Source organism: Ochotona curzoniae, unplaced genomic scaffold (genome assembly GCF_017591425.1).
Source record: "Ochotona curzoniae isolate NIBS_2020 unplaced genomic scaffold, NIBS_Ocur_1.0 scaffold_4505, whole genome shotgun sequence".
Taxonomy (NCBI): domain Eukaryota; kingdom Metazoa; phylum Chordata; class Mammalia; order Lagomorpha; family Ochotonidae; genus Ochotona; species Ochotona curzoniae.
This window is the reverse complement of record NW_024467118.1, coordinates 47,680,419-47,693,143: the sequence shown is the minus strand read 5'-3', so window position 1 is coordinate 47,693,143 and position 12,725 is coordinate 47,680,419. Positions and strand designations below refer to the sequence as shown.

Sequence of the window (12,725 nt, the reverse complement as noted above, 5' to 3'; positions counted from 1 at the left end):
TACTTTCGAGCAGCTTTCATAGTCACCCTGTGGCATGACAGCTTGCTTGAATTTCTCCTATTCCAAGGCTGTGTGCTGTGACCAGCGCCTCCCCTGTTCTCCCTACTCTTGACTTTGTGCACTTGTCTTGGAACTTAATGACTTGAACACTTTTGGTAAAGGCGTGTCTGTTGCCTGCTTAGTAATCTTCCATCTCTTGGACCAGTTTTATGAAGGTTATGGACAGACCGAGTGTACTGCAGGGTGCTGCCTGAGCATGCCTGGAGACTGGACAGCAGGTAGGATGGGGGCAGGCCTTGGGTGGAGTGTTCTAATGGGATATTGGAATAGTTGAGAGTGGAGCCATCACTGACTGGCTTATTAAATGAATTGAACAAGTGCTATGTCCTCAATAGGTCTCTGGAGAGACACTCTTGTAACTCAGGGAGCTGGGGGAAGATACCCTGAGGCAGGGCAGGGTGGAGGTCTGCAGAGCTTGCCGGTGATTGATGAGTACCTCATCAGCAGTGGTGGCTTTGACCCACATACAGTTATTAAGTTTCTGCAGGATACAATGCTGTGTGTCAGAACCACAAGACCCTTTTTCTCAAATGACAAGCAGGAGGGTAGACCTGTCGTGAACAAGTTTCTGTGGTGGGCACTTTGGTGCGTGTTAAGTGAGTGATGTCCCGCAACATCCCTGTGGCCTCCCTGGGATCTGAGAGGAGATCACAGTGTGGCTACATAGCACGGGAGACCATGCACGGTCCCAGCGGCCTTCTGCCTCAGAGCGGGGAGTCCGGCCCGCTTCTGCCACCCAGCTGCCATGCCTGCCTGTGCTGTGCTGATAAGGACATGCCCCTGACTTATTTGGTACCCTATGAACACAATCACCATGTAGGAACACAAATGACAGGGTCTAAAACATCTTTAAATCTTTTAAATCTTTTTCTTTTTCACAAATATTTATTTGCAAGTCAGCTCCATCTACTAGTTCACTCCCCCAGAAGGCTGAAATGGCTGGGGCAAGGGCAGGCTGAAGCCATGATCCAGGAGCTTCATGTGGGCCTCCCACCTGGGTGGCAGGATCCTATGCACCTCGACCATCTTTTGCTGCTTTCTCGGGCTACTAACAGGGACCTAGCTCTTTAGTGGAATAGCTGGGACATGAACCAGAACCCAAATGGGATTCGAGCATTATAGGCAGTGACTTTACCTGCCGGGCCACAGTGCTGGCCTCAGACCTAGCACATCTCATATCAAAACCTGCTGAAGTTGAGACTGGCAGGCTATATGTCTTCTTCATAGTGTTTAATTTTTAAGCCAGGCTTCTTACAGAGAATTTGGAATCAAGATCTTTATAAGCTAAAACTAAAACACCGCCATAATTATCTGTGACATTTTTTAAAAAAGAGTTTCTTATTTATTTATAAGGCAGAGTGAGAAAAAGAAAGAGCACAAGATCTTCCCACTGCTGATTCATTCTCCGAATAGCCACACGAGTCAGGGCTAGGCTGGGACAAGGCCAGGAGCCTGGAACTCATCTGGGACTCCCACACAAGTGCAGGGGCCCCGGTACTTGGACCATCTTCCGTTGCTTTCCCAGGAACGTTAGCAGGAAGCTGGCTCAGAAGCAAACAACAGGAGCTCACACCAGTGCTTCAGTATGGGATGCCAGTGTAGCAAACAGTGCTTAACCCACTGTACCACAAGGCCAGTCCACATGACACTCTGCAGACATGTCTGGTGTCTGTTACTTTGGCTTTTGGGAAAAGACAAGTTAGTCCTAACACTCATTGGCAGGACACTTAAGGTAGCTGTGCAAACAAGCTGTATCCTCTTACTGAACTGCGATAGAAAACACGCTAGTCTGTATTTAAGGGAATGAAGGCTGTATGGGATCAGATCCAGGTGGTGTGTGTGTGCGAGTGATGAGGTTCCCCGAAATGGCATCCATTGTGGCCTCCTTAAAGCAAACAGGAGCATATAGTCTGTGTGGGAGAGGGATAAGGTATGGGTAAGGGAATCAAATCGGGGAGCCCATGGAAAGCTCTGGAAGGTTTGCTTCCAGGTATTTTTAGTAGCCCTCACATTTAGCAGCCAAGTTACCTAAAATCTGAAAAATACTTGAGTGCATCAAACGTGGAAAAGCTCCCAAGAGCCCTTTTTGATGTTTCCATTTCTATCCTGGAAGTAAGCTCAGTTAAGTTGTTCTACCAGAAAGAACATCTGTAAGTACATAGGCCAGGCGTTTCCCCGAGGTACAGTTCCACAGAGCTGTCGGTATTGAGTAACTGTCCAGGGGTGTTGGCAGGCCCCTTGGGCATGATTGCTCTCTCCTTCAATACACAGGCCACGTGGGTGCCCCAATGCCTTGCAACTTTATCAAGCTTGTTGATGTGGAAGAAATGAACTACCTGGCTTCCGAGGGTGAGGGCGAGGTGAGTGGGCGTCCTCGGTCATTGCCCGCACTTGCTGGCCATTAGAGCAGCAGTGCCATCCCAGCACACCTCAGTAAGGCCCCTGAGCTCAACTGCAGGGGCAAGCTGGGGGGTCACATGGGCTTCCCTGCACTGAGGACACATTTCTGCTGAACTCTCCCCAGGGTGGAAAGAAGAGTGCTAACAACTGCCTCTCATTCTCACCTTCTGCCCTACACAGGTGGGATTTGGAATAGGACGTGTTGCAGTAGGTCCTCAGGGCACATGTTCTGTCTGCTCATTGCCCCACCCCTGTTAGTGAGCCACTGGCTGCTGGGGGGAAGCCCAGTGAGGTCACAGAGGTGTCAGCACCCCCTACCCCAGAGCTTCCTGGCTGCAGTGAGCAGAGCCAGGACTAGGTGTCAGACCTAGTTTGCCTGCAGTTTATCTGCAGCTGAAGCTAGTGAAAATGGGAAACAGGGCATTGAGGACCACTCCCAGATGTCAAGGGCAGCTCCCTCTGGTTGTTGGAATTCTGGGCTTCTCATCAAAGCGTAGCATCCAATTTACACATATGTGCATATGTGTACACACACACACACAGATTTCTTCAGAGAGATTCAGTCATTGTTAACAGGTCATCTGTTGTTTGTTTTGTTTTAGGTGTGTGTGAAAGGGCCAAATGTATTTCAGGGCTACTTAAAAGACCCGGCGAAAACAGCAGAAGCTTTGGATAAAGATGGTTGGTTACACACGGGGGACATTGGAAAATGGTTGCCAGTAAGTTCTTACTGCCCCTGTGCGCATACATTTGGTTTGGCTGTAGATAATTTCTTGCGTGCAGCACAACCTGCCGTGAGCCAGAGGCTCCCACTGGAGGCAGTGTGATGCTCCCAGCATGCTTGTTCAAGGTTTTCCTGCAACTGCAATCCCTATGTTTGGGTTGGGTGCTTAGCAATGGTTCTGGTTCCAGTGTGGTTTTAGTACTGAGGCTTCCAAAAGGGCCATCGCCTGACCTGTTCAGGTTTGCCAGCTGTGGGAACAACCACTGCTTTTTTGAAGTTATTAATATTGTAAGCACTAAAATGGCTATTGGAATTTCTTTTATCATTGTATGTTGTCAAACTTACATAGACTTAAAATGCTCAATACTCTGGAATTTGTATTGAATGTCCCCTCAAAATTCATCCACTTGTCACAGTACCTGACAATTAAGAAATAACGTCAGTCCCTCTTTGACTTGAACAGGGCCCAGTGTCAATTTTGCCTCCCGCTCTTGCTCTAATGGAAGCATCACCTAATTTTTCTGGCTCTCTGCTTACCCCTTTGGAAAATGTGGAATGAGAGAGGTCTGTAAGCTTCCCAAGGATGCATTTTGCAGACATACATGTGCCCTCCAGGAGGCAGCATTGGGGTTTTGTTTCCTGGAGGTGGGCACCACTGGCCGCTGACCATTGTGGCCGAGGGATGCTAGTGAGCTATTCCTACAGTCCTTTGGCGACTCAGCCAAACAAGAGGCCAGCCAGAAGTGCACCCTCCACTCAGCCAGGAGCAAGGAGAATGAAGGAATGCCCACACAGACCCTGTGCAGGTGCTGTGCCTGAGAGCACAGCGGAAGGCAGTGTGTGTCCCCACTCTGAAGGAACCTGCCTCACCTGATGGCCAGATACACATGTACCTAATTCTAATGGGAGGGCAGAATAAAGCAAGTGAGGCAGTCAGTCAGATCAGTGGCCAACAAGCCACTGGCACCCAGTGGGAAATGAGCCTGGGTTTGGAAATCTTTCTCTGTCTCTGACTGCCTCAGGGGGTGATTTCATTGCGCTAAGCCTTCGTTTCCTCTTCTGTAAACTGAGATAATAACAAGCTTTTTTCAAGGGGTTGTTAGGATTACACTCCAGTACCTGTCAGTACTGTGTAATAATGGATGTTAGTGGGCGACAGCCACGCCCCCACTCACAGCTCTCCTTCCCTCTGCCAAACAGAACGGCACCCTGAAGATCATCGATAGGAAAAAGCACATATTTAAGCTAGCCCAGGGAGAGTACATTGCCCCGGAAAAAATCGAAAATATCTACCTGCGGAGTGAGCCTGTCGCTCAGGTGTTTGTGCACGGAGAAAGCTTGCAGGTAGGTGCTCTGGGGGCTATGTCAGTGCCTGGAGCTGCAGCGCTCTGGGTGGCATTGCTAGTTTGATGTGAGTATAAATCAACACAGACTTCTGACACACTTAGGTATTCTTGACACACTGCTGGTGGGTCTCGCCGCTTGGCATCTCCTATCCAGATGAAAGCTTCCACGCTTTCATCATACCTAGGGTAGTCCCATGTAACAAGGAAGTTAAATAAAGATACTTGGGGTGGGGGGATGGGAGGAGGTAGTGCATGTTTCCAATTCAACTAGGACGGAAAAAAATTGTCTGGGTTTTAAGAAAGTCTAAAGTTTCCAAATCTATCAAGCCTCGTTGACTTTTACAGTATTTTTGATATGACAGAATTTGCCTCCTGTATCACTCTTTTGAAAGTTTTTAAAAATGTATTTAAATTAAAATGAGGGTTTCCATGAGTCTCTGAAAACATCAATTTCAAAATTCCTGACAGGATTTATCCTGTAGTGCCAGCATCTCTCCCCGTGCCCTCAGTGAACTCCCCCAGGAAGGCGGGCGGGGGTGGCCCTGCCAGGGAGCCTGCTGTAGAGGAATCAAGAACTGCCGTCTAGGAGGTCTAGGAGCCGTTGAGCCCAACCCCTGTGGTGACTCACTTGTCTGGGTTCCAGGCATTTCTCATAGCAATTGTGGTGCCAGATGTGGAGACGTTGCGTCCCTGGGCGCGAAAGAAAGGATTTGAAGGCTCTACTGAGGAGTTGTGCAGAAATAAGGTGAGGCCTGGAGGGAGCGCTCAGCGTCACGTCTTCACCTCTGTTCTGTGTTCCCATGGCCACGGAGGGCTCCCCAACACAGGAAGTACCATCTTTCTCTCCTTTCTTAGGATGTCAAGAAAGCTATCCTGGAAGACATGGTGAGACTTGGCAAGGAGGCTGGGCTGAAGACGTTCGAACAGGTGTGACTTTCGCCCACACACCCACACTCTAAGACAAATGTTTGACCTGAAGAGTTTTGACACAAAGATATTATAAAAGAAAGATGGGATGACTTAAAGAAATAGATGAGGAATGAATGATGGCATGGGTTTATCAGGGAAGGGTTTTTTCATTTGTTTAAATTTTTATATTAAGTTTATTCAAAAGACAGCGTGAAATATCCCTTCCACTGGCTCACCCGCAAATGCCCACATCAGCCAGGGCAGCAGCGGGCCAAAGCCAGGAGCGCAGAACTCAGTCTGGGTGTGCCACATGTCCTACAGTGACCCCAATACTTCAGCTGTCAACGGCTGCCTCCCAGGGTGGGCATTAGCAGGAAGCTGCATAGGAAGTGGAAGAGCTGGGATTTGAACTGGGCACTGCAGTATGGGATGCAGGTGTTCCAAGTAGGAACTTCACCATCAAACACTTGACCCCAGGGAGAAGGAAGGGATTTTTACCCAAGGACACAAGTTCTTGGTTTTGGTTTGTTTTTGTTTTTGTTTTTCCCCATCCCAAACGCTCTGCTCAGGGCAGGACTCCTGTGCTGTGCAGCTTTGCCAGAGAGGGTGGGTTGGCTGCCTGGAAGGATCTTTAACCCTGCAGGAGCTTAGTGCTTTGCAGATGTTGGTGGTGTTGTACCCCCTTCCTGCTTTTCACAGCCTCATTTCTTTGCAGATCAAAGGCATTGCTCTCCACACTGAATTATTTTCTGTGGAAAATGGCCTTCTAACTCCAACAATGAAGGCAAAAAGGCCCGAGCTCCGGAACTACTTCAGGTCCCAGATTGATGAACTCTATTCCACCATCAAGGTGTAAGGAAGAGGAGAAAAGCTCCAAAGGAATGCCACCCCTTCGCGTCCCGGTCTCACCTGCTGCTGGCCTTCATGATGGTAATTTTGACTACAGCAAGAGTGGGAAAGGAAGCATTCTGCTTGGCTGTCCATTGGGTTCTTGTCATAGGAATAGCGGAAACGGAACACTGCCTTACAGTCACCTCGTGTTGCAGACCATGTTTCTGGTGGTACACAATTTCCAAAGTGAGCCTTAACAATTGGAAAGGGGAAACTCTAAATGTACTAAGTTATTTAAGACTTGCTCCGATGTAAAGAGGTGGGTGTCCACACGTGTGTCTCCCTGTGTTTCTAGCCGTGTGGTTAGAACTTTGCTCTTTCTGAGATGTCTGCTCTACTTACTGCACGCGCTGCAGTTGTCTGCTGCTCAAAGCCCACAGTGCACTGGAGGGACGCTGGCCCCTTACACGCGAGGACAGCTGCCCTGGCTGGAGAGTGTCACAAGAGGACCACAAGTTTTTTGGTTTTTGCTTCTGTTTTGTTTTTTCTTTAAATCCCCTGCCACCTTCCCTTCCTAGCCCCATTCCCCACGCACTCACATGGCCCTCCTGATTCGTAAGGGGTCCCAAGTCCCCTGTCATTTCTGAAGGTTCTCAGTGACCGGAGAAGGCGTCTGGCTCAGCAGCGCAGATACCGACTCACCCACTCGCTGACTCACCCGCAGCGCGATGCACTCGGGCTCGGCTCCCTGGACCCGCCTCCCTCCCTCCGGCTCTCCCCAGGGACTAACGAAAAACCTGCCTTAGACTCTACAGTGAAGACAAGCATTTCAAGAAAGAATGAATGACCTGGATTGCCACGATCAGCTGTGATAGCTAAACAACTGTCCACTTTCTCTTCACTGAACCACTCTCTCTGTTTGTATCTGCCAACAGATTTTTAATGTGGTTTTCATATCAAACGATCATGTTGTGATTATCTTGCTTTTGTTTTGTTTTTGTTTTTGTGTTTGTTTTTTTCTCCCCAAATAAACTCTCAGGCAAAGCATGTCTTCAAAAATATTAAGGGACTAGATATACTTGGGTACTTGAAATGGACAATAATACGCAGATGTTCTTGAATATCATAATGCTACCTGATTTCTATGAAATGTATTTGACAAGCCAAAATTTAGGGTGTAGAAATAAGGAAAAATCATTTCCTGGGATTAACTTCTCAAGGGATTTTTTTTAAGTTAATTTGGGAAATTAACAGTGTTTTATTTTATTGCAGGTCTTTACCACGTCTGACTGCATTGAGCTTTGATTTATACATTTAAAGCAGTTGTCTTGGATATGTGAGAGTACACGTATTATACAAGCACAACAGGGTTTGCACTCATGAATTGTCATTGTAATAACACTATTTGGTAGCCTAACTTCATATACGTATTCCTAAATGCACAAAAAGTCAATAATTTGTCACACTGGGGTTTTGAATGTTTGCTTTAAGTGTTGGCTATTTCTATGTTTTATAAACCAAAACAGAATTTCCAAAAACAATGAAGGAAACCAAAATAAATATTTCTGCATTTGAAGTGAGTGATCTCTAAGGTATAGCACCCGGAAAGGCCTGTGTTTGCACAGTGCAAGCGTAACACCAGCCCTGGAGTCAGATACCCCCGTTCTCTCCCTCCCCTACTGTACCTGACCTTCCTGGGTACTCTCACCTGTCACTCAGCTAACCCTGAGCCAATGCCCCAGGCCTTTCACCAGATGTCTCTGGCCACCGGCCCGCCAGCCCCATGTGGTGGAGAACACAGTCTCAGCAGGGTTGAGATGGGTCTTGTTTTTATTGGGAAGCTTCCTCTCAAGACACGTTGGCTATCATTCATAATGCTTTGGTGGACTGAATTCTGGATTTTCCTGTATTATAGTAATTCTCTTTCTGTGGAGCTATTATTAGAGGTGTCTCGTCTGTAGCAACCATTTTTTTCTTTCCATATGTCTTTTTCCCACTCTCTTCCACTTTAAAGATTTCCTTTGCCATAAGTTATCATCAACCCACGGTTTCTTCCAAGATAGCCATGTTGAGGGCCTCCTGCCTGCCTCCCTGAAATGCTGTGTGTGGTGTGGGACTGTGCGTCTCATTCCTTTGAAGCTCGCACCCTGCGCACTTCTCTGATGTTACATCCTGTTGCTGTGGCTGTGAGAGATTTGTGGAGATAAGAGATTGATTTAGCTCCATGCTCAAGGCATTGCTGGCATATGGTAGGGGACTCTGCAGGTTCCTGGAGCAGAGCAGAGCAGTGTGCAGCGAGGGCACTCCAGAGAGGTAGCCAGCCTGGCTTTTGTACCCATCTCATGAATGTTCCCTCACTCCCTCGAGATTCTGGTCACCCCTGAACCTTTGAGTGGATGGGACAGACTGGGAAGGTGGAGCCCCGCACAACCCATTCACCTCCCAAAGTTGCCTCCTCCAAATACCACCAACTTAGAGAATCAATGTTTCTAAGACACAAACCCTGGGAATAAGCGTCCGAGCCACCTTAAGGTTCTTTGTCCATTCTGCCCCTTTTGTTGGGAAAACCTTGTCTTACCTGCTTTTCCCTGCTCTTCTCTCATCCCTTGATGGAAATGTGAGGTTTGGAGTGTAGGCATAACCTTTCTCTTTCTCCCTTAGCACCAAATACAAGGCTAATAAATGTAGGGCTTAGTAGATCTCCATGACACTTGAAATTTTGAACCAAGTTCCCCTTGCAAAGAGGTTGGTCATAAGTATTGGGTTTTCTTTTTAATGGTAAAATAATACACATCCAGTTACCATTGCAACCATTTGTAAGTGGGCAATCCAGTGGAATTAAGTATATTCACTTCCTCATGCTCTCATCTACAAAATTCTTCATCTTGCAGAATAGTAGGTTCTCATTCCAGCCCCTGGCAACCACAGTCATCCCTCTGGCTCTTTTGATACCCTTCTGTAAGTGGGATGCTCCAGGATCTGTCCTTTTGTCACTGACTTATTTCACTCAGCACAATATCTTCAAGGTTCTTTCCATGTTTTAACATGTGTCTGAATTTCCTTTTCAAGGCCAAATGATCTTCCACTGTTGTTTTGCTTTATCCATTCACTGATGAACATCTCCATCCAGGTCTGCCCTGTTGTGACAGAGGTCCAGGTACTCGGGCCATCTGCTGCTGCCTTTCAGGAACATTAGCAGGGAGCTGGCTCAGAAGCAGAGCAGCTGGGACTCAAACCAGTGCTCATGGGATGCTGGTGAGGAGGCGGTGGCTTCATTCTTTTGTTTTTTTTTTTAAAGATTTATTTTTATTATTTTTTCATTGGAAAGGCGGATATACAGAGAGGAGAGACAGAGAGGAAGATCTTCTGTCCGATGATTCACTCCCCAAGTGAGCGCAACGGGCCGATACTATGCCGATCCGAAGCCAGGAGCCTCTTCCGGGTCTCCCACGTGGGTGCAGGGTCCCAAAGCTTTGGGCCGTCCTCAACTGCTTTCCCAGGCCACAGACTGGGAGCTGGAAGGGAAGCGGGGCTGCCGGGATTAGAACCGGCACCCATATGGGATCCCGGGCGTGCTAGGCGAGGACCTTTAACCACTTGCGCCACCGCGCCGGGCCCGGTGGCTTCATTCTTAATTCTCCTGATGCACGGGTGCTTCTCACTGCACAGCCCTGTGCATCTGTCTGATGGTGCTTCCTCCCCCAAAGCCAAACCAACCCCCATAATGCATCGTTCCCCATCTCACCAGAACAGAAATAAAACTGTGCAATGTGTGCCTGGCCATGAAGCAGCTCTGCCTTCATACAGACTCCCTAGGTGTTAAGCTTCTATCTCCAATGCCTGGGAGAGCTGATTCCCAGTGGAGTCTGGGTTGGGAGGCCCACGTAGGGGAGGCAAATTCAGCAGCAGCCCCTGCCACCCCTGGAGCTGAGTGGGGTCCCCAGCTCAGGATGCCCTGGACACACCTTCACTCTATATTTCAAAAAATATATGTTTATTTATGTTAAAAGTCAGCATTAAGAAAGGGAGAGATACAGAGAGATCTTTTATCCTTTGGTTCACTCCCCAGATGGCTGCAATAGCCAAGGCTGGGTCAGGTCAAAATCAGGAGCAGGAGCTTCATCCAGGTGTCCCCATTGGGCGGCAGGAGCCCAGGTTCTCTACTGGTTTTTCCAGGCCAATTAACAGGATGATGGGTCTGAAGTGAAACAGCTGAGACACAAACTGGCACCCATGTGGGATGCCAGCATTACAGGCAGTGACTTAGCGTGCTGTGCCATACAACACCAGCACCTGATCCCCACCTCACAACTGTCCGCTCTTTAACTTCACAGAGTATAATATCACTGTGCAGTTCAGTGACTTGTCAAAAATTAAATCTGATGCTGGTCACCAAGGACCAAAAGCTTGGAAGAAGCAAGTCACTCAATGCTAGGAAAATGTCAGTCTGGGTCACAGCCATTTGCAAGCTTATTAGCTGCGTTAGGATTTCCTGGAGTCAGAAGGTCTAGAGGTAACAGGTGTTGTGACTGTGTAGTGTGGCGTGCGTTGTATTCTTTCCTCACATCCTCGTTTGCTTTGGAAGCCTGGGGTGGGTGATGAGCCGTAGATGATAATGGACTGGTTCACCCTCAGCTCGGGCCTGGCATGGCTGTGTGTCAGGTGCACGCGGCAGGACCTTGGAGAAGTTTCTAGTGGAGAGAGGCAGACAGCAGACCAGGAGACAAGTGGCCAATCTGAGAGGGTCGTGGCTGCTTTGAAGAGAGCAGTTGTGATGCTGTTGCCCATTTTTATGCACTGGGGCTCTTGGAGAAGGTGACCATAGGGGCAATAAACTGATGGATGAGCAGGAACACGGCTTGCAATGCTTTGGGGAAAGTGTTCTCCAAGAGAAGATAGAGGAAGCACAGAGGCACTGGCTGAGAAAGCCTTGGTGGCAGGCAGGGAGCAGGTTCCTAAAACATCACAAGGAATGGAAAGCGTGGAATGAAAGAACGTAGAGGAATAGAGCTGGATTGCCACAAATCTCTTTTTTTTTACCCAGGGTTCAAAAGAAAATCATTAAAGGATTATTTATTTATTCAATTATCATTTGAAAGAAATAACAGAGAAAGGGAGAGACGGATCTTTCGTATGGCCACAATGGCTCTGGCTGGGCTAGATTGAAGCCAGAAGCCAGGAATTCCATCTAGGCCTCACACATGGATGGCAGGGGCCCAAGCACTTCGGCTGTCTTCTGCTGCTTCCCCAGCAACATCTGCAGGAAGCTGGATCAGAAGTGCAACATCCAGGACTTGAACTGATGCCCAATGGGATGCCGACATCTCAGGGAATGGCTTTAACCCACTGTGCTGCAACGTCAGCCCCTCGCTGAAGGGTTTGGAGGGCAGGAATGGCATTCCCTGATTTCTCCTTTTTTGAAGAAAACTGGCAGCTCTGGAAACTGCTACAGAAGGATAAGAGAAGAAGCATGCAGACCAGGTAAGGCCAGTCTAGTGTGTGTGACAGCTTGACCCCGGTCGGTGGCAGCAGAGATAGAGGGAAATAATTGAAAGTTATTTGGCAGGGCAGGAAGAGGGAGGGCTTAGAGTGTGTGCCTAGTGGAGCAAACGGTGACATGTACCTGTAGCAATGAAACACAAGCATTGAAAGGTGGGAAAGGATGGGGGTGGGATAGTGGTGGCCATTCTCCATCCCTGGGCCAGCAGGGCTGGTGTTTAAGGGGAGGCCTGCATGAGTCCTGGAGAAGGAGGGTGGACCACTATGTAATGCTGTGCAGGAAGTGGACCAGAGGATGGCAACTAGAGGAAGATGTGGGGCTGCCAGGTTTTTCTTGCACATGGTGGAGTCTTTGGAGCTGGGAGAGGCCAGAGCACAGTATCACTGAGAATGAGTCTGTAGAGAAAGAAAGTGAAGGTTGGAGGAATGAGGGGAAGGCTGCTGGGCAGAGGGTGTCAGGACTAGTCCCGTGGCTAAGTAGAGAGACCTGGGTGGGCTATAGGATGCTCCATTTGCAAGAACAGAGATGAAAAATGCAGTAACTGGGGTGGGAAGAGCAGGACACTCCTATCTGTGGAATATCATCTCCCTGTTAAATGAGAAAACAAAGGTTCAGAGGTTCACTAGCTTGCCAGAAAGCCAGCTGCCGCAAGGGACTCAAGTGGATTTTCTTTCTCTGGGCCTTTCCTGGCTGGGGTCAGCTTTTGGGCCAGCCCTCCCCCTCTGTGGTGATGCTGATCGCTCAGGTGCTTGTGAATGCTGGGGTCTGTGCAGCCCAACTCCCTGCTGTGTTAGTCATGCCACAGGTGAAGGAAGAGAAAAGCCATGGCCTCTGAAACGTCCTCTCTGTCCTTGCATCCGTATTTCCAGCTGCCACTTCCTTTCACAGCAGCAATAAACCAAAGAGAAACCTGCTAGTCCGTCCCTGATGGGGAGCAGCCTGAACACAGTGTGGA

At 48.5% G+C, this 12,725-nt stretch overlaps 1 protein-coding gene across 7 annotated transcripts in view; it reads left to right on the top strand.

The window, feature by feature from the left end:
- ACSL1 (acyl-CoA synthetase long chain family member 1) overlaps positions 1 to 7,846 on the top strand; it is a 64,824-nt gene extending 56,978 nt beyond the window's left edge. For 6 of the 7 annotated variants that reach the window (XM_040966269.1, XM_040966267.1, XM_040966268.1 and 3 more), the window contains 7 exons: positions 206 to 278; positions 2,332 to 2,420; positions 3,063 to 3,179; positions 4,385 to 4,528; positions 5,174 to 5,275; positions 5,386 to 5,457; positions 6,155 to 7,846. In XM_040966269.1, the coding sequence (XP_040822203.1) occupies positions 206 to 278; positions 2,332 to 2,420; positions 3,063 to 3,179; positions 4,385 to 4,528; positions 5,174 to 5,275; positions 5,386 to 5,457; positions 6,155 to 6,295 (738 nt within the window). In that variant the 3' untranslated portion in view covers positions 6,296 to 7,846. Of the gene's footprint in view, positions 1 to 205; positions 279 to 2,331; positions 2,421 to 3,062; positions 3,180 to 4,384; positions 4,548 to 4,577; positions 4,610 to 5,173; positions 5,276 to 5,385; positions 5,458 to 6,154 lie in introns of those variants that run through there. The other variant, XM_040966271.1, reaches the window with a different exon arrangement.
- Positions 7,847 to 12,725: the final 4,879 nt, after the last annotated feature.